The 21,954-nt window shown below is 35.4% G+C and overlaps 1 protein-coding gene and 1 pseudogene across 5 annotated transcripts in view; both read left to right on the top strand.

Moving 5' to 3' along the window:
• The first annotated feature begins 4,451 nt into the window (after nucleotides 1-4,451).
• The window catches only part of LOC110788480 (ATP-dependent DNA helicase homolog RECG, chloroplastic), a 58,177-nt gene continuing 40,674 nt past the window's right edge, over nucleotides 4,452-21,954 (top strand). For 2 of the 5 annotated variants that reach the window (XM_056840640.1, XM_056840641.1), the window contains exons 1-6: nucleotides 4,453-4,610; nucleotides 4,698-4,833; nucleotides 6,502-6,972; nucleotides 7,116-7,228; nucleotides 12,615-12,846; nucleotides 17,648-17,811. In XM_056840640.1, coding sequence (XP_056696618.1) covers nucleotides 4,513-4,610; nucleotides 4,698-4,833; nucleotides 6,502-6,972; nucleotides 7,116-7,228; nucleotides 12,615-12,846; nucleotides 17,648-17,811 — 1,214 coding nt within the window. In that variant the 5' untranslated portion in view covers nucleotides 4,453-4,512. Of the gene's footprint in view, nucleotides 4,611-4,697; nucleotides 4,834-6,501; nucleotides 6,973-7,115; nucleotides 7,229-12,614; nucleotides 12,847-17,647; nucleotides 17,812-21,954 lie in introns of all 5 variants that reach the window. The other 3 variants (XM_056840638.1, XM_056840639.1, XM_056840637.1) reach the window with 3 other exon arrangements.
• LOC130470458 (uncharacterized) lies at nucleotides 9,326-12,606 on the top strand (annotated as a pseudogene).

The following is a 21,954-nucleotide window of genomic DNA, read 5'->3' as shown; positions in this document are numbered from 1 at the left end:
CGTAGGTCAAGGTGCGGCGGCGAATTTTAACCCGTGAAAGTCCCTCACCGGCGTAAGTGGCGGTGTAACAGATCGGAGGTGTGAGGATGATGTTCTGTCGCCATTCGATGATGTTGAGAATGTTGCCTCCTTGCCCCCGTCGCCATCGGAGGTTAGGGTTTTTCGAACTTCATCTCTCTCCTTCATTCATCTTTGATTTAAGATTCTTCATCTTTTCGAATACGCGCGTCTTCTTCTAATATTCTTTTCCAGTAGTTCTTCGGATCCATTAGCATGATTTGATTTTGGTTTCGAATTTGTTTCTGATTTGATTTTGGTTTGTGGCGTCGAATGCGGCGTTTCCTCCTTTTGTAGATCGAAGAAATGAATATATGATGGGCAGGAGATGAATCCTTGTTCTACTCTGTTTCTGACGTTGTTCTTCTAGTCTGGCTGGAGGTCGCCCCTGATTTTCGTCGCCGGAGCTGCTTCTGCTTCTGTCGTGGCTGCTGTTGATGTTGTTGGTTGTTGGTGATGTTTTAATTTCGGTTTAATTATAATATTCATGGTTTTAGTTAAGAAATGTATTGTTTTAGTTATATTTTAGGTATGAAATGAAATTTTTTAGTTGCGGTTTTTTGTCAATTATTATTTCAGTTATATTTTTGTTGTATTTAGTTAAGAAATAAATAGTTTTAGTTATTTATTATCTTATTTTAGAATTATTTCGTTTTAGTTGTGTTTTATTTTGTTACATTTAGTTATAATTTTGTTACATTTAGTTAAGAATAAATTTAGAATTTTGAAAATTTAGGTTTAGTTAAGATATTCTTAGTTATAGTTTAGATTCTTTTGGTTTTAGTTACGATTTTCTTGGTTTTAGTTAGGAATTTTTGATTTTTAGTTATGTATTTACGAGTTTTAGATAACGAATTTCAGAGTTTTAGTTAAGATTTAAATTTTTAAGCAATGAAATTAATTAGTTAAGAAATATAATGAATTAGTTAACCAATGTAACTAATTAGTTAAGTTCTGGAACTAATAAGTTTACATATATATAAAATAATGTATTTGTAGCTTGAAATTCAATTAGTTAATTATTGGAACTAATTAGTCAAGCGATGAAATTAATAAGTCAATTATTTAAGTATTTGGATCAATTAGTTAAGCATTAAAGCCAATTAGTCAACCACTGTAACTAATTAGTTAAGCACTGAAACTAATAAGTTTACAGATATGAATAAAGTATTTGCTAAGCCTGAAAATCAAATAGTTTAGTTATTGTACCAATTAGTTAAGCCTGAAATTCTATTAGTTAAGCAATAGAATCAATTAGTTAAGCAATAAAACCAATTAGTTAAGCAATGAAACGATTTAGTTAAAGCAATTAAACAAATGGAACCAATTAGTTAAGCATAAAATTCAATTAGTTAAGCGTGAAATTCAATTAGTTAAACAATGGATCCAATTAATTAATCAATTGAACCATTTTAGTCAAAGCAGCGGAACGATTTAATTAAATCAATAGAACAAACTAGTTAAGCAATGGAACCAATTAGTTAAGCCAGAAATTCAATTAGTTAATCAATTGAACCAATTAGTTAAACCTACAATGCAATTAGTTAAGCCTGAAATCCAATTAGTTAAGCAACGAAACCAATTTAATTTAGCACTAAAACTAATTAGTTAAGCAATAAAAAAAGTATTTGTTAACCTTAAAATTCAATTAGTTAAACAATAAAACCAATTAGTTAACCAATGAAAACAATTAGTTAAGCGTAAAATTCAATTAGTTAAACCTCAAATTCAATTAGTTAAGCCAGAAATTCAATTAGTTAACCAATTGAACCAATTAGTTAAACCTAAAATGCAATTAGTTAAGCAACGGAACCAATTAGTTAAGCAACGAAACCAATTAGTTAAGCAATGGAACCAATTAGTTAAGCCTGAAATTCAATTAGTTAAGCAACGAAACCAATTTAATTTAGCACTAAAACTAATTAGTTAAGCAATAAAAAAAGTATTTGTTAACCCTAAAATTCAATTAGTTAAACAATAAAACCAATTAGTTAACCAATGAAAACAATTAGTTAAGAATTGTCGTGTTTTAGTTAAGATTATATTATCTTAACTAAAACATCATTATTCTTAACTAAAACAAATATAATCCTAACTATAACAAAATAATTTTTAACTAAGACCAATTCAATGTTGACTAAAAGCAAATGTATAGTAAGTTCGTAACTAAACCAATTTTTTTAAACCTAAGACGATATTATACTTAACTGAATATAACAAATATATAACTAAAACAAAAAATGACTTAACTAAATATAATTATTAAATTAATACAAAATTTGATAGACTTTACTTTGCATACAACTATAGACATTTAGTATTTTACAATCATAGATGCAAATTACAAAATGCAAGTGTTGTTCCAATTGCTGAGGACTGCAGAGAGTTGTTTACAATTGCTGTTCCATACGGCCAAATCAAAGATATAACAAGGAACTCTAGAAGATCATTGACTATTATTAGTGTTGTTTATCTTTATCTCAATAAGCTCGTTAAACAGTTGACGACAAATTGGGCACTTGTTTGATTGCAGCCTCAGCTCTTGGGCAAATACACTGCAAATAGAATCATAAATTAGTCAAAGAAAAGAACAAAAGATATAACAAAGAAAAAACTTGTGAAAAAACTTTTACTCTCGATCTACAATCTAAAGCAGCTCCTTATACCAAATGCCAAGACTGACTAGGAAGAAATAATGCAGTCTTCAGACAACAACTAATGGATCCAAAGGAACTTATGGTCATCAAAAACCATTGGATTCACAGATGGAACATGGAACACAGGCCATATATCAGACCACCCCACAAATAAGCCAGAGTTGGATCTCAATCATTATTGATGCAGTATGGAAAAAACCGACACATAAAATCAAGAGCAGCAACAACATGGATCATTAACAAGAATAGAGTAACAATTCTAAAGGAGCACATAAAATGTGGGCGGCAACTCCCCTTCAAACAGACAGAAGCAACGACTTTACTACTAGGGATACAACAAGCGAAGACTTATGGAAATCAAAAGGTGCCGCTCAAGGACTGCAACAATTTAGTTACAGCATTACAACAACCTGGATAATTTTATTGACAAATTTTCCTTTACTATTTGCAAATTGTATTAGGACCTGATTACACACAGCTAGGTGAATCACACAGAAGCACCACAAAGCTTAACTAAACAACGAAAAATCATAACTAAATACTCACATTGAAAACTAAACACATAAAAAACATAACTAAATATGACAATGCATTCACTAATTCACATTGAAAACTAAACACATAAAAAACATAACTAAATTTGAGAAATCCTTAACTAATTTGATTCATAACTAAGCATGCCACATACTAGAGTACCACAAATCCAAACTAAAATTAACAAGAGATAACTAAAATGTAAATTTGATCAATAATTTCATGTGTACTGGAATGAATAATTTCAACAAAATCAGCGCAATTAAGAGAACTATGTATATGCGAAGGAACTGAAACACTAGATCTGTGAATTGAGTGTGAAATTGAATATGAAAAATATACTTACACAATCTGAAAGAAAGCGAAACGGTTGGGATTTCCGTCCGATATATTTCGTGCCATTGTTGTCGAGGTAGAGTGCGAATTTAGGATAGAGGAAGTTTGAAGTTGCAGATTTTTTTCACCGGAACCCTAGATCTGCAGCTCTTCCATGTGAGGCGGCGGAAAAGCTTCCAAAGAGGCGGAGGGTTTGAGGAGGGAGAGAGATCGCCGATGGCTTTGAGAAGTTAAAGAAGTCGGCGGAGAGATCGACGAGGTGACCAGGACAGTCGGAATCCATGTCGTAAATGGAGTTAGCCGGAGATTGAGGAAGAAGAATGAGAGTTTTTAGGGTTTTGAAAGGGATGACGACGAGTACAACGACGGCGAAGAGGGGACAATGAAGGCTGCAAAGATGGGACGGTGAGGACGGACGGCGACAGCAAGGAGGTGACGAGTCGACGACGTGCCGAGTTTTGGAGGAGAGAGAGGCAGAGAGCTTTGGAGGAGAGAGACTGAGAGCAAGAGTTTAGAGACGCGTTTGCAGAAAATGAGAGAATAGTGAAAAATAACCTATTTATACCGCGCGTGAAGTCACGCGCGCGTGATTTTATCACTCGGTCTTTCCTATACGCACCTATAAGGCGGTCTTACCGAAAAGTTACTGAAGAAGGAAAGGAGAGAGTTGGGAAAAAAAGGAGGGAAAAAAATGATGTATTCCTATTATATTCTTGTTAATATACGTATACGTATTCCATTTGCCATCTAAGCAATGCCACCCTAGCGCAGTAATCAGCCATTACCCAGTCATAAAATAATTGTATTTTTGTTTTTTTTGCTATATGGGCTACTGTAGACCCATATGGTATAAGGACTGATGCTTCCTCATTGTTTGACCACAATTCTTTACAAAACTCTCTCATTTTTTAATTGGTATACTTACAAAATGTTGTCTACTTTTAGTTTCGCTAAAGATTCTGTGATAACTGCAATTTTCGTCGAATCTAAAGGAAGTTATCGGAATCTTTTACGAAGAAAAATGAGGTATTTCGAGTTTGATTGCAAGTTTTTTCCCGTTAATTTAAAATCTTGTGAGTTGTTCTGAGTGAATTTGTTGCTGAAATTATGCAGGTATAATCAGATTTTGGTTTCGAGGATATCGAAAATTTGCTACAGATCAAAGCATAAGGTGGCGGGAAAGCTATTTGAGGAAGTAGACGGTTATGGCGTTGGAAAAATTTCTAATTTCCCTAAGTATCTTGACAAGGTCAATTTGATTGTTAGAGTAGTTATTTACTTTTATTAAATTTATGGACTTATATGGGATTTTACCTGCATTATGTTTTTTATTTCCCTAAACGAAACGAAAGTTTGAAGGCGATAAGGATTTTGTTTGTGCCAATCAGTTTGTTCCTTGAGAGTGATGGGTTTTACTTAAGATGATTTGTGATTTTAGGGATTGGAAAAGAGTTTGTTGGTATGCTAAAATTTGAGTTTGTCTCGTTAGTTTACTAGTTGAAGTTCAGTTTTTGCGAACTATATAGTGTAGAGTACTGTAAGTGGTGTATAATTTTGTCTAGGACCTATGAGTAATCAGTTGTTGTAATGATGAAAAGTCAAGTAATGTGACTAATGTGGGATTTGGGAGATGTAACCGTATGTTGGATCAGGGGTGGGATTTTGAGGTTTTGCGGCCAGAGAGAAATGGTACAATTGAAACAAGATGACTGTTTTTAAGTTTTTCTAGGATGATCAGTTTAACTTAAGTGTACTGCCATCACTACGTGATGGCTTTTTGGGTTGTTTTACATGGAAGGCCATATCGCATCTTATACTGTAGGCTTCAACTTCAATGAATATGTGAAATCACTAATGCTTTGCTCCAAGTTGAAATTGGATTTACTTACCATCAGTTTAATCAGTAAAAATAATTTTAGGTTGTCTGGGACCAACATGCACATCAGATTTTCTTACTACTATCAAGGACCAATAATGGGAGTATGCACGCTTGTACACACACAAACACGCACCTGTGTATGTGTCTAGTCTAAAATGGTAGTCTGAAAATTGTTGAACTTCTTTTGTTATGTGCCTTGTCACTAGGTTCTCTTTTCATCTCCTTTTAAAGATATTTCGTTCCCTAATGTTTTGAGTTTGTGACCATTCTCTTCCTCATGTCATGTAAACTTAAGCCCCCTGTATTTCAAGCAAGTTGTAACTGTCTTTGGATGAACCTATATGAAGATCTTATTTTGAGGGCTCTGTTCTGTGTGTGGAAGTGAAATGAGTGGTATATTTTGAAGGCATAGCTCAGTCACACTAGGTTTACAAGTCTCTCTTACGAGGCTTTTATGTTGTTGGAGTAATGCATTTCTTTTGGAGCATCACTTGTCCACTTTAGATTTTTGGGCACTAGGCCAGATCATATTTGATTCTTTTCCTTGGAAACATGTCCGTTTCTGTCTACAGCAGTACAGCCTGCTATGGTTTGGTATTTCTATGAGTTAAAATGGTTGATAAAACTGTCCTATTCCCTCTTTTGGTGAAAGGGTGACAGTGATGTCTTTCGGTTTATTTTACAGAATTTTTTAGTTCTTATCAGATACTATCTGAAGATCTTTTTTTGTTAAAAATACTTTTTTTTGGTGGATAAGGAGGCCTTCGAACCATCCTAGCATTGGCTCCTCTGCTAGGGGTATTGGTCACTGGTAATTTTTAGGCCTTTATTTTTACCAATTAAAGCTGATTCTTTCCAGTCATGTTGGGATATATGAGAGTGAGGAGTCTAACCTTATGGTTGCCAGAACTATCAGGAATAACTGTTCTTGTTAGGCATATATTGTGCTGTTTATTTATAGTATTATCGATATCCTTCATTTTTGGTTTTCAATATGTTATTTATGGATATCTATTTCTTTTCGTTTCGTTTTTGCAGTTTTCTGTTATGTTGGGGTACAATAACCTTGATTGTTTAGTAAACGGAACTCAAAAGGAAGCAGGTTTTGTTCTAGAAGACAAGATAGATACCTTTGATGTTTCTTCTATATGCAAAAAATTTCCTTCCATCTCTATAGGAAGTTCACCCGTAGTGGAACTGTATACTGATTCAGCTTGCCATTCTCAAACAAGGACTTGTTCTCCAGCATCAAGTTCTGAAGAAATTCAGCCTCTCTTGACCAATGGGAAGTGGATAATTCCAGAATATCTTACAGAAAAGTGCCCTGCTCTTGATTCTAGGCTTCCAAATACAAGTTCCCTTAGTGAAAAAGCTTCTTTGCATTCACCAGACCGATCTCAGCCTGATGGTCTGGAAGAAGCTTCTTTGCCTCTTGACAAACCTATTAGCTCAATTAAAGGATTGAGCAAACGACACTCAACCCAACTTGAAGATTGTGATTTTCATACGGTGGGCATTTTTAAGCTTTTTTACAGATAAATATCTTTTGGTAGTTTATCACAGAATATGTTCTGCTGGTGCAGTAGAATTATGGTAGTCACCACATCTTTTACCTTTTAACATGGTTCTTATTCACATCCGCTGTCATGTAGTTGCGTAAATTGTTGCATCACTTTCCTCGGACCTATGCTGATCTTCAGAACTCACATATGGGAATTGAAGATGGCCAGTACTTGATTTTTGTTGGGCGGATCTCATGTTCCAGGTATGTTGACTTTACCCACTTTGTTTATTTTTGGTGCTACAGTTGATTGAAAGTAAGGTAAGATGGGCTTTAGTATTTTCAATTGGTTATATTTAACCTAAGATTTTAAAAAAGTTCAAACCTATGAAGGCCGTGTTAAGTTCATCATCATTATCATTATCATAACCCCATTGCTTCAAAGAGGCTCCCGCAACAAGCGGGATAGGGCGGGGTCGGACGTACACAACCTTACCCCTGGTCCCCTGCAATTGGGTTGCTATTGACCCAAAAGCGATAACGGGACGTCGGGACGACCATCTTCTACTGCATAGAAAGGAAGCGAAGAGGTTTTAAGAGCCATCTTGATGTAGTCTATTACATTCCAAAGGCAAATGAACAAATGAATCTTTGGTTCCATCAGAAATTGACATCCCCTTAAAAAATTAATATTCGGTAAAATCAATTCTAATAAGTATAAATCAGTTTTAAGCAGTAATATCATATAATAAATACACTAGTAAAATCAGCAGAAATAATTTGTAATCTGCAAAATCAATTTTAAGTGGCAAAAATAATTTTTGTTTAGTAAAATCTGGTGAACTAAATTGGGTTGAAGTTAATAATGTTCATAAATGTAAGCATGCGATGTTTTTTTAGATATGGTTAACTATCTTCTTGAGATTCATTTCTACCTAACTACCGAGTTAGAAAAATGAGGTCCTGATGAGTTTTCTGTATTGAAGCTTGCTATTTGAGCAATGCATTATCCCAAAATGGGGATTTTCTTGTCAAAACAATACTTCAAAAGATTTTGCATATTTACGGGAGATCTGGGCAAGCGACCCAATGACTTTATCCCCCTGTTTCTCCCAAAATTGAATAGTTGCATTTCAAATTAATCGATCGATTGTGTATGACTCAGTAACTTCAAAAAATCTGTTCTAAATTGAAACAACAAGCTCCCGAAGCGCAAACTACACATAGCAAAGGAAGGACATTTACCATCTTCTAATCTATCATTAGTGTTGATTGTTGAGCCTTTTCAATTGAGTTGTCCACACAAAGGTCTTAACCGTTTTAAGACTATTGCTTTTCCAATGAATTCGGATAAAAGAGAAGGAGCTAAACATGCATATCTTTTAAGGTCCACATGGCTGTTTTAAACTTTTACGGGCTTGAGTGGCTTAACCGATTATTAAATCTTGGACCTCTAGAAATACATATCCAAAATTTTAATAACAACAACAAAACCATAGCCTTATTCCTAAAAGGAAAGGGCCGGCTGCATGAATCAAGAATTTATCTCGTGTGGTCATCCACAAAGATCCTCTTTCTCCATTCACTTGTATCTAGTGCTCCGTGCTCCTATACACCCACTTTCTTCATGCCCTTCTTAACTCCCTTCATCCTAGTCATCTTTGGCCTCCCTTGTCCTCTTTCGAAATCCATTATCATAATTTTTTAATAGAATATGATTATGAAAATTTTGGTATTTACTACCTTAAAAATACACTACTTTTGTGTTAACTAACTTATGAAAATTTTATTTTAATTTAGGAAATTTTGGTATTTACTACCTTTAAAATACACCACTTTTGTATTTACTACCTTATGAAAGTTTTATTTTAAATTACTACCTTAAACTTCCAATTTTTTTTTATTTACTACCACTTTACAGTTTTCTCATTTTAAAATTAAGATATCTCTTTCGTTTCTTAATCGTTTAAAGTGATTCAAAGTTCATTATTTTCCTTTTTCTATATTGATTTCATTGAGAACATCATTTCAAAAAAAATCGTTTGATAATTCATAAATATTTTAAAATTTTACAAATAATATTTATTTTGTTTAAACTTTTAAGAAATGTTAAAAAGGAAGATCCCTATGGAATCCTTACACATAAATGAGAAGAATGGGTTTTGAATCACCTAAAATGATTAAGAAACAAAAGAGATATCCCAATTTTAAAATGAGAAAACTGTAAAATGGTAGTGAATACAAAAAAAATGGAACTTTAAGGTAGTAATTTAAAATAAATTTTTCATAAGGTAGTAAATACAAAAGTGGTGTATTTTTAAGGTAGTAAATACCAAAAAATCCTTTAATTTACTACCGTAAATATGTTTTTGTTTTTTAATCATTACCACTTTACCGTTTTCTCTTTTTGAAATTAAGATATCTATTTTGTTTCTTAATTGTTTTAACTAATTCAAGGAACATTTTTCTCATTTTTTTAGAAGGATTTCATAGAGAGCGATATTTCAAAACAACTCGTTTGATCATTCACAAATATTTTAAAAGTTCACAAATATGCTTTAATTCGTTTTATCTTCTACAAAATTTTAAAAGCACAATCTCTTAGGAATCCTTACACATAAAGGTGAAGAACGTGTTTTGAATCACTTAAAACGTTGAAGGAACGAAAGAGATATCTTAATTTTAAATTGAGAAAATCGTCAAATGGTGGCGATTCCAAAACAAAACATAATTTAGGTTAGTAAACTTTTTAAGGTTGTAAATACCAAAAAAGCCTATAATTATATGCCATGAGTATAGTGATTCGCAAAACTTCTATCATCCCCAAGTTTTAACTATGGCAACTACTCGACTTTGTTTCTTTCTTTGATTTGAATCTAGGAATATTTTTTTTAAAGGATTACTTTAGAAGAGCAACAATTTTGCTTCAGACTTGATTTGAACCTAGTCATATGTTTGCATATGAAATCTCAAACAAGTGAAGAGTTCACAATATCCAACGTGCTACTGCAACTACACTAACAATTTGTCTCCTTTACAAAAAATGATCTTATCAAAATTGCATACCGTTTATCCCTTTCAAGTAATTTTCACCTTGCAAAGACTTCAACATTTTCTGGGTCATGGTTGCTCTGAAATTGTTCAGGAAGAATAGATGAAGAGTACAAGTCCATATAACTCTTGAAGTTTCACGCCAATCAACAACAATAAAAATACCACCAAAACCAAATTACCAAGTCGGAATTGGTCAATTGGGAACTAGAAGTATGGAATTCATCAATTGTTGGGGAATTAGAGACTAATTAATTTTCAACTAATCCCCTCTATATACGTCTTTACTGTAAAGAATCTTTGGGTACACTTTTTCTTTTTTTTTTCTTTTTCCGTTAGTGTTTAACAGAGATTCATTGAGTCTCTAACAACCTTGATGGATTGTAAAAGGAAGAAGAAATATCTGAGTGTTCCTTGGGAATGATAAAATCATAGAAGAATCAGTAACCTTAAATTTTGGTAAATTCAAAGAATGAATGAGAAATTAGTGGAAGTTGAATGGAAATTGTTGAAGGGAAAAGGAAAAGAATGTTGAAGAGAGAAAAATGGAGAAAGACCGTAATTAAGGAGAGCGAAACGAAGAGAGAACCTTTTCCTTTTTTCCCCATCTATCTCTTGTGAACTTGATGAGGAAATTCACAAATCAAAGGAATTTCATAGGTCGACGGTTACAAGATTTGCTACATCTTTCATTACTCTTGCTCGATTTCATAAGCAAAAGAGTAGCTTGAGTACTTCTCAAGAGTGGAATACCTCTAAATGGTCAAAGGATGGGGGAGGAAAGGAAATAGCGACATATTTTTTGCAGGACACTTTTTGGAGAAATGTCTTATATGCTCTTAAGTTAACCGGTCCACTAGCTAAGGTGGTTAGAATTGTTGATGGAGAGAAAAAGCCTCATATGGGATATATTTATGAAGCCATGGATAGGGCTAAGGAGGCTCTCTAAGAGTTTTGGAATGAAAGAGGAGCAATACAAAGAAACTTTTGAGTTCATTGATAAATGATGGAATTGTCAACTTCACCGACCTTCGCATGCGGCCGGTTAATATCTAAACCCCGAGATCCATTATGATAATGTTGAAAATGTCGAATGTGAAGAAGTGATGATGGATTTGTATGATTGCGTTGGAAGGTTAGTTCCGGATATTGAAACTCAAGAGAAGATTCTTTTGGAATTGGATACATTTCAGAGTGCCACCGGTCTCTTTGGTCATTTATGGCTAAGATACAAAGAAAGACCAAATCGCCAGGTAATAACTAACAACCTAAATTTATGAAACTTTAAGTATATCAATTGTTTTATACTGAAATTAATTGATCACTAACTTATTTTTATTATTTTAATAGCGGATTGGTGGTCTATTTATGGATCTTCAACTCCCGACCTCAAATTTTTTGCCATAAAGGTTCTTAGCCTCACTTGTAGTGCTACGGGTTGTAAGAGAAATTGGGGTGCTTTTCAACAACTTCACTCCAAAAAGAGGAATCGGTTGGCTCAAAGTCGTTACATGGTGTATGTGAAATCCAATCGAGCTTTAGAGCACTGATATAAGAGAAAAGATACCATTGATCCTGTCTTTTGAAAGAGATTGATTAGAGTAATAGATATGATATATTATTTTTTCCTTTTTTTAGTCTTTCTACTTGTTTTATGTTGGTTGTGACTTTTGTGAGCTTGTGACTTACTCTAAGTTCTTGGTTAGTACTTTAGCCTCTTAGACGTATTCCTGTTTGGTGTCTAGTAATGAATTATGCTTCTTTTTGTTAATTTATGCATTTATAATATATCATATTGTTTTAAGTACAAAATATGTTCTAGAAATTAAGGTTTTTGGCACTTAAGGTGCGCTTCACCTACGAAAAGTGTGCGTTTTCGCTTTGCGCTTTAGCTCCAGGGCTCTTGTGCGCTTCGATGCGCTTCGCGCTTTTTAAAACTAAGCTTTTAGACTTGGGTGTTCTTTAAAATGATGGGCTCTGTGCTATTTTTCTCTTTGCACATCTTTGGGTGTTACTTTTTTTTGTAATGTTAAAAGACGATAATCATGAAACCATAAAAAGTAAGCAATTGATAATTTGGTACCCTTAGAAACCCGATGAGTTTATACAATTGGGTATCCAACGAAAGAACATCAATTTCCAAACAAATGCCTAAAACATAGGACAAAAGGGGGAGATAAACTTCTATGGATTGAAGTAGGAGGGAATGAATACGTTCAAAGAAAATATTCCTGAATAGTAAATATCGTAACCACTTTCTTATTAAATCAATATTCCAAAAGGTTGTATTTGTGTACGTTTGTTGACTGAGTTTATGTGCCATTCACTTTATTTGACCTTTTATTTTCTTATGTTTTCCAAATAAGACCAGAAAAAAATCGTAATAGATGTGATCTGACCATATATCCTTATATTAGAAATTATCATTGTTAATTTGACAAAGAAAAAAAAAAGTACAAGTATTAATTTTTTATTCGGTTCGTATTTTTTTTATAGTAAAATTAATTTATTAATAAAAAGTCATACGACTTCAATCACTTCCTTATTCATATATAGTTTCCTTTTTTCTTGTGATCAATAGCGTTTCTATAACGTGCAGGGCTATTAAAGCCAGCTATTCCCTTTCTTTTTTGGAGGTGATTGTGCGTGGTGAGGTTGATCATGTGGAAAATGATGTAGTTGAACGAGATGACATAAAAGATGAAGGAAAGAAGATCATACATTTTCATTTGAAGAAATTTTTCCGTGGCACTCGTTTCACTAGTCAAGGTTTTCTTTGGTGCCTTCAGAAAAAACATAGAGAAGGTGATATTGTGTGTGTCAGTGGCAAGGTAAGGTTGCATTGAAGTCCTTTTCACTCTTTATCTGGTTGAATGTCCTTTTAGTAGTTCTTTAGTTTGTAATACTCTGTGTTTCTACAAACTCTGATATTGTTCTCTGTTTGTGAAGCTATTTGCCTATTTGACATACCTCATTCTCTAAACCATTTTTTGTTTAATAAAAAGACTTAGGGAACCTTTCTCTCTAAAGGATAGCCCCTTAGGAACTTCTAAACTTTTCTGTATATTGTGCTGCTATTTTTGATCTTCTTAAAAGCTTAATCAGCCGACCCTGTCAGGAAAATTTTATCATCTATTCTTTTACCTTCGAAAGCATGCGCTAGTATATCTAAACCTATTCAATACTTTTTTGTTAGCGAGGCTTTTCTCCAGAAACTTTCGGATCTCACCTTTGTATTTGATCTAGTAGTGGTTCCTTCTGCTTGCCATTCTTTTTTTGTAATCTCAAATCGATCTGGTTTCAACAAATTTGCAGCCGGTTTCTGACTCCCATTGCTTTCGCCAGTGTCAAATCTTCCTTTGTCGTCACTGCCGGTGAAGATGGCATGGCCTATCTATTTGAAAGTCTATGTAAATTTTGTGAATTTGTAAATTTTCATTATAGATTCTTATTTTTCTAATTTAGTTAGTTGTTATTATTTGAATTGTAATTTTAGTACAACTTAGATGTAGTTCTAACTTCTAAAGAGGTCATGGCTTTGTTTATGCATTCTTCAAGAGAGATTAAAGATTTTTTTTATTCTTTAAAAACCAGAATAGTCGTCCTCCTTTATAGTCTACTCACCAGGGTTGTGGTGTTGTGGTTAGCTTGTGGCCGGAGTTTGGTTCCATTTTACTATCATCTCAAAGACATTGTATTCCTGCTGAAGGAGTTCTTACCTGATTTTTTTTTGAAAAAAAAATCAACAATCTAAAGAATCTAATCATGGCGAAAATAATCGAACCATCTAACAATTATTTCAATTTATCGTGGTATAGAATAACACTTGGACTAATGGCATTATCAAAGCTATTCTTGATTCCTGCTACCGTAATTCTTTGTTTTTAGTCTTGTTTTTCTTCTGAATCTTCCTCATCCTAATCATTGTTTCAATAGGGGAGGGCATTGTTTCTATTTCTTTGTATTTTCTGTTGGGTACTTATCATAATTCCGGGCCCAAATATTTGCACGGAACCGATTGTCTTGCTTAGAATTATAGGTGTACTTTGCATTTTTGCGCTATCCATTGACAATGACATTGCTAGACTTCGCTAAGTGGTCCCACATCTAGGAGTCTTGAAGTTACTATATCTGCCTGGTTCTTAAAAGAAATCCTTACGCTATGCTCCTAACTAGAAATATGGTGTGTGGAAATCTTGACTCGAGGAAATTGTGATTGGCCAAGCCAAAGAAATAGAGAGACTCGAGAATGCGGTCGACGAGCTCATGCAAGAAAGAGAAGGACATCATGAGCAGCTGAGTTTTGTAAAAGGGCAAGCTGAAGATGCCCAAGACAAGTGCGCGACCCTGATGCTCGCTGCAAGGATTGACTCGAGTGGAGGTGGTGCGATGAAGATCAAACCTCCGAAGCTTCGAGACTACAGTGGTGCTAGAGACTCGAAGGAAGTTGATAACTTCCTCTTCGACATGGAGCAGTATTTCAGAATTTGTAACCGAGTGACAATCTAAAGGTGGATACCGCGACCATGCATTTGTCGGATGATGCGAAGCTGTGGTGGCGCATAAAGCACGCCGATATCGAAAAGGGGAAAATAAAGATAGACACCTGGGAAGAGTTCAAGAAGGAACTCAGAGATCAGTTATATCCCGAGAACACCGAGTTTGTTGCAAGAATGAAGCTACAGGATATCCGCCACAAGGGCTCCATACGCGACTATGTGAAGGAATACTCGGCCTGCATGTTGGACATCCGAGACATGAATGAGAAGGATTGGTTGTTCAACTTTGTTCACGTGCTACAAGAATAGGCGCACCGTGAAGTATTCAGGGCGAAAGTTGACACTCTTTCGACCGCTATGGCTGCTGCAGAGCAATTAATGGACTACTCCACAGGGAGGGGACATCGCTCGGAAGAAGGAACAAGGGGGACACCTACAAGTTTGGAGGGCCCGACTCCAAGCTCACCCAAGAGTGCGAGAAGTGACTCAAGGGTGTCGTCCAGCTCAGTCGGGGGATTCAAGAAAGGAAATGGGGGAGGAGATTCACAGAAATCCTGGTCATCACCTTTCGTATCAACAAAGGAATCCAAGATCAGCATGCCCTTAGGAAACATTAGTGGACTTAACTGTTTGCTATGTCGAGGCCCACACAAATGGTGGGAGTGCAAGCACAAAGGGGAGATCGACAACCTACAGAGGAAGTTGTCGGCCATGTCCGTGGAGGAAACCCCAAAAGAGACGGAAGAAGAAGCATGCAGTGAAGATGATGAGGCCCGCAAAATGAGATCCGTCTACATGATGTATGAAATGGGGAAGGAGGCCCTGAAGACAAGAGAGGGATCCACGAACATGATGTATGTGGACCTCGTAGTGAATGAGAGAAGTGCTCGAGCCATGGTCGACACCGACGCCTCTCACAACTTTGTGACCGAAGCAGAAGCCCGAAGATTGGGGTTGGTACTCAAGAGAGGAGGTGGTAGCATGAAATCCGTCATCTCTAAAGCCAAGCCGATCCTCGGTGTGGGAGAACAGGTGGAAACAAAGTTGGGAGACTGGGAAGGAAAAATGAATTTCACTGCCGTCAACATGGACGACTTCAACCTTGTACTTGGATTGGGGTTCCTCCGCACCAGCAAAACAGTTGTAATGCCTCACTTAAATTCTTTGCTTGTAGTAGGTGGACAAACTTGTCTGGTTCTAAGTACAGGTACTCCAACAAAAACAAAAGAGAAGGGCCGATACCTTTCGGCAATCCGAGTGATGGAGCCGCTCAGGAAGGCGACATCTCAGATGCCCCCTCGGCCCTCGCCAGAAACACAAGAATCAAGATACAAGCTCAAGCCAAACAGTTCCGAGCAAGAAACCAGAAACAAGGAAGACTTGGATTCACAAGAAGAACCAACCAACTCCAGAGAGAGACACTCATCAAGACTCCCACAAACATCTCAGATAGATACCCCCTCGCCAGAAACACAAGAATCAAGATACAAGCTCAAGCCAAACAGTTCCGAGCAAGAAACCAGAAACAAGGAAGACTTGGATTCATAAGAAGAACCAACCAACTCCAGAGAGAGACACTCATCAAGACTTCCACAAGAACCCACTAACCAACCAAGACACAACAAGATTCAAGAAGACTCCAGCAACCGCCATCAACCAACGACGCGAAAGAGATACAAAATTTAGAATAAGAGCTTTTTCTTTTATCTATTGTAACTCTTGTAAGTCGACGAGGGCGTCGACAGCTTAAGTGGAGGAGGATGTTAGAATCCAACCTTCCTTTACTTGTATTTCTCTTTTCTATTGCTTTCTAGGACCTTTCGAATAGTTTTCTAGGCTTTGGAGAGAATTATTATGTTACTGTAATTTTAGTGTTCACCGACAGTTTTTAGCTAATTCAAAATAAACCTCTATGAGGGGTATGAACCAATACCTCTCCATCAGAAGTTGCCTTTGCTTAATTACTTGCGTTGTTGCTAGCCTTTATAGATATTGTGCTGTCGCATGTTTTTAAGCTTTCTAAGACCCAACAAAGTCTCCCTCAAAACAGATATATTCTCGTCGACGGTCCCGCTCGTGCCTGCTGTGCGCACACAAGCGCCCCGTTCGACCCTCGACCCTCGCTCTTGTCGCCAATAGGTAAGAGTGCCCATTCTGAAGCAAACACCCGTTCGTGCCCCGAGCCTTGAGATTCACTTTCCGCACAAGACTTGCACCCTTGTCGCCCCATAGGCAAGAGCGCGCCGCACGATCCGGTGTCAAAACACTCGGATCGTGACACATAGGGATCATTACCTAAGACGTGAGAGATACTATAGCGTTAACATTCACGAAGGACCAAACTATTCATTCAAAGCGAGTTAATGTCAGATCTGGACAAGATGATGCTAAATGTAGCCCATTCATGGTCGTAACACATCAATTAGGATGTGAGTGAAGAATGGCGTCTTGAATGGAAGATGAGAGAGAAGGTGCATCATCGACAGTTTTCATGGAGGATGATGTGGTGGATTTGTGAGACATAATACAGTTGATAGGTTTAAAAGAAGAGTGCCAATAGGGAGATATACGAATAGGAGTTTTCCAGATTTGGTAGTGAGAGAGAAAGGAGAATGATGTTTAAAAAAGAATGTACCAGAACACTTTAGTGAGGAAATAAGAAATTAAAGGACCTGACTTTTCTTCCAATTTACCCAATTGCATTGCCTTTCTTTTTTAAATTGAACTAAACAAGTACTAAGTGAAAGTGTGAAACAATTAAGATTGACAAGCTCCCTTGCTATGGTTTGTTAATGAACTTATATGTGGCATACAAGAGCATCTTGGAACTTTTGGTTGTTAACTGATAGTCGAAAAGAGTATGGCATGGTAATTATGTGCTGTTCCAGTTTTTTGTGGGAGGCAACATATTTTACAGTTCTAGTGCCATGCTCTAGCAAGCAGCAGCAGAAAAAATTGTTATCATCCACCAAATATTATGCTCCAGTTGCTTTATGTGCTTGTCTGTTTGGATTCTGATTTTCTATGTTTTGTTAGTCGTGAACCAATTTGTGCTATATGCATTTCTAATTTATTACTTAATCAGGGTATGCTGTGTATTTTCTATGAATTTCTGAAACATTTATGGCTACAGGTGAAGAGCACTTCTAAGGAAGATCACTATGAAATGAGGGAATATAGCTTGGATGTAATTGAAAATGAAGATGATCCATCTGTTCCAATTAAGGGTAGACCATATCCGATATACCCTTCAAAGGGTGGCCTCAAGCCTCAGTTCTTCAAGGACGTTATGATGAGGTCAATTGCTACTATTTACACTATTTGTGCCATATGTTTTTGCCTCTTTTAATTTATATTTTCTGATGTATTTGTTATCATTTTTTTATCTTTTCATGACATATTTAAGCTCTGTTATGGAAGTTTATTCAATTATGTTGATAGGTTTTTTGATAGGTATGGTGGTACATTTCACACCACACCTACCAAATTTATGACAACAAGATACGCTTAATAGTTGTGATGCATCACATAATAGTGGAAGTTATGTGATACTTGTGGCGGTACCTTCGATAATTGGTAACACGTCATCCTTTGTACGCCCTCCATTTTTTTAATGTTCCCATTTACTGTAGACTCTTGTTTCGAGGAGTGGTGACTGGTGTAAGAAAAAGTTTGAAAAAGTAAGAGAGATGTGTAAGTAGGAGAGAGATGATGAAAATGTGTAATTATTATGGGGAAAAGGGGTAAGATGGTAAAAATTTATTGCCAAAAATAAAATAAAGTAGAAGTGGATACATAAAAAGAACCTCATTTTGGAAAGTGGATACATGAAACAAAACAGTGGGAGTATGAAGAGATAACATCATGATAGTAAGACCCTGTTCTTTTTGGGTTGAGTTTCAGTTTTTTCCAATTTAGTTTAATTCCATCCAGTCTAATTATTTATTATTTATGATTTATTTTTTATTCAATATTATTCAATATTATTTAATATTGTTATTTATTTATACTTATTACTTACTACCTCCGTTCTTGAAAGTGCTTTACACTTGTTATTTGCACAGACTCTAGTGTAATATTAAGCCACTAATATATTAAATTCTGTATGTGAAAAAAAGAGTTGATATTTTGAAAATGCATACGAAGACGAATCGGATAAGATCTCACATGATAATGTTTTAATGTATATAAAAAATTTACACTCAAAGTTTTCATACATTGGACACACATTCCAAAGTGTAAAGATCTTTCAGAACAGAGGTAGTATTACTTATTACTTATTACTTATTATTTATTAATTATGATTTATTAGTATTACTTATTACTTATTACTTATTACTTATTATTTATTAATTATGATTTATTATTTATTTGTTATTATTTATTACTTATTACCTCTGTTCTTGAAAGTTCTTTATGTTTTCCGTTTAAATCTGTTATTGAAACTTTTTTACCCTCTATTTTATGTCATTTTTGGATATGAATTTTACATTTATACCCATTTGGCCCAACCACTCATTTCCCTACTTCTTACCCCCACCATCACATGTTCATCAAGGTACTTAATTATCGTGCAAATAGTAAACATAAATATCTTTCGGGAACAGAGGTAGTATTACTTGTTATTTTTTTAATTTAATATTTATCACGGATTTTTCATGAAATACCCCTGCTTTTCACAAAAATCACCAAATACTCATCGAGTTTCCAGAGTTCACCTAATACCCTTAATGACGTCATCAACCACTAATCAACCCAGTTAAGATCTAATTAACCCACTCATTAACCCCCTAAGGGGGCGTTTGGTTCGACCACTTTTGGAATCAGGTATGGGTTTGGAATCAACCAAACTCATACCTGATGTTTGGATCAATGTTTTATAAGATTTGATACCTGGGGGCTCCACCCTCCAAACCCTCAAAGTATCGGGTTCTCATACCTTTGGGGGTAGGTGGGTATGAGCCAAACCTATGAGTCTGGATTAAAAAAAAAAGAATAAAAAAAAAAGAAAAACATAAATTAGAAATAAAAAAACTATTAATTGCTCTTTGTCTTTTTTTTCCTCCTCTATCAAGCATCAACACCGAAAACAAAAGAAAGAAGAAAATGGTCAACCATGGTATTTACCATTATAATGCTTTCATGTTCATGCTTTAATAATCATCATATTTTTTAAGGGTAATAACAATCACTTTAGACACTACTCCGTATATATTATGGTTTTTGGCCATTAAATTTTTTATTTAACAAAATGTAACAATTGAAGGTTAAAAGGTAACTCTTGATGGCAATTAGAAGAAGGGTCTATTGTTGTTGTTGGACGAAAGCATGTTTTGAGCAGCAATGTTTGTATGGAGGAAGGGAGGAGGATCGGAGAAGAAGAAAAGGGGCGGAGGATTACCTTAGATGGGAAAATTGTCCAAGGCTCTGAAATGTTCCGTTATTTAGGATCTATTATCCAAAAGGATGGAAAATTGGATGGCGATATCAAAGCAGGTTGGTTGAAGTGGAAAGGTGCCATAGGGTTCCTATGTGATTCAGGCATGCCCCAAAGATTGAAGAGAAAATTTTACCGCACGACAATTCGACTGGCTTTGTTATACGGCACGGAATGTTGGGCAGTGAAACATTGTCACGTGCACAAGATGAATGTGGCGGAGATGCGCATGTTACGTTGGATGTGTGGGCATACAAGAAAGGATCGTTTGAGTAATGAGATTATTAGGAAGAAAGTAGGGGTTGCACCGATTGAGTTTAAGATGATGGAAAATCGTTTAAGATGGTTTGGACATGTAAGAAGAAGATCAAGTGATGCCCCGGTTAGGAGGATAGAAGGGTGGTAAAGTGATAGAATTGCAAGGGGTAGGGGAAGACCTAAGAAAACTCGGAGGAAGGTGATGGAGCACGATATGAGATTTCTTGGGATTGAGGAAAATATGGTGTTGGATAGGACAGAGTGGAGGGAGAGAATATACATTGATGACTTAATTTGACTTATAAAGCTTTCATGTTTCTGTTTCTTTCTATTTTTTATTCTTATTTTTATTTTTTTATTTTATTTTTAAATTTTTTTAATTTTTTTTAATTTACATGCTATTTTGAAATGTACTTATTTTACTTATTCATTTATTTTAAACTTTAGTTATTTTTTATTATCTCTTACAATATTTCTTCTATAATGTATACATTTTTCTCTTGTCTTACTTTCATTAATTCCACTTTCTCTTCCTTGTTTTTTTTTTCTTTTTTACTTCCTGCTCCTCCTTTCTGGTTTGATTGGTGACAATGACGATCTCCTACGACGATTCATATTAGCCGATCCCAAATCATTTTGGGACTAAGGTTTTGTTGTTGTTGTTGTTGTAGAACTTTGAGTTTAAATTTTTTATTTTTTATGAACCAAACACCTGGTTTTAAGTATGGGTATGTAGGTATCACTCATTCTAAACCCATAGGTTTAATAACTAACCCCATACCTGATTTCAGAGTTGAACTAAACACCCCCTAAGTAACCCATATTTTTTTTTCTTTTCCTTCTTCTCTTTCCTCCATGTCTGCCATGGAAGCCACCTTCAACACCACCTAACCACAGTCTGGCCAACGCAACGCACCCTGCTGCCTCAGCACCCGCCACAACCTCTTCCTTCCCCCTTTACTTGTCGCTGAAATACCAAGAAAACCAGTCGCCGACGACCCTAACCACTTGGATAAGATTCATATCATCGATGTTGGATTTAAGAAAGGCGTATAGATCGGAGGGTGAGGGTCGAAATCAAACAAAAAGCTCACGGTTTTAGCAATGACAACATTAGAGTTTGAAATGTGTCATGTTGTGTCGGATTTAGGTCGACCTGTTTGTAAACGAGTTGAAATTTTTCCAACCTGAACCCGACATGATTTCTTAAACGGGTTGGGATTCTCAACCTAACCCCACTTGAAAATAAATGGCTCAACCTGATTGTGACCCATTTATTTATTTTTTTTTAAATAAAAAATTCTTCGGACTTGACATTTTACAAATAAAAATTAAATATTGAATTCTCAAGTTAGCCCAAAACAATGCACTGTCATTAGTTCCACAATACATACTCCAATCAAAATTAAAATTTATAAACTAAAATCCTATCCTCAACCTTTAATTTGATGCACATAACTCCTCCTTCACATTTAGTTTTGCTCCATGGAAGATTCAAGCGTTTAAATTGTTATTACCTTCTCATTAATACTTTTATTAAGAAAATAAGAAAGATGAGAAGTGGAAAAACACTTATGAGTTACGGAGTACATGAATTAGGATGATGGTTATGTAGTTGTTAAGGTGAAGGTGATGTGATTAACTTTTGATAAATGAAAAAAATTTCAAGGTAAGGTCTGATTTGAAGGAGTTAGAGAAATTGAGAGTTTGAGACAAGAGGGCAGAGGAGAGAGACTAAGAAAGGA

This window comes from Spinacia oleracea, chromosome 3 (genome assembly GCF_020520425.1).
Source record: "Spinacia oleracea cultivar Varoflay chromosome 3, BTI_SOV_V1, whole genome shotgun sequence".
In the NCBI taxonomy this organism is placed as follows: Eukaryota; Viridiplantae; Streptophyta; class Magnoliopsida; order Caryophyllales; family Amaranthaceae; genus Spinacia; species Spinacia oleracea.
This window is presented reverse-complemented; position numbering and strand designations above follow the sequence as displayed.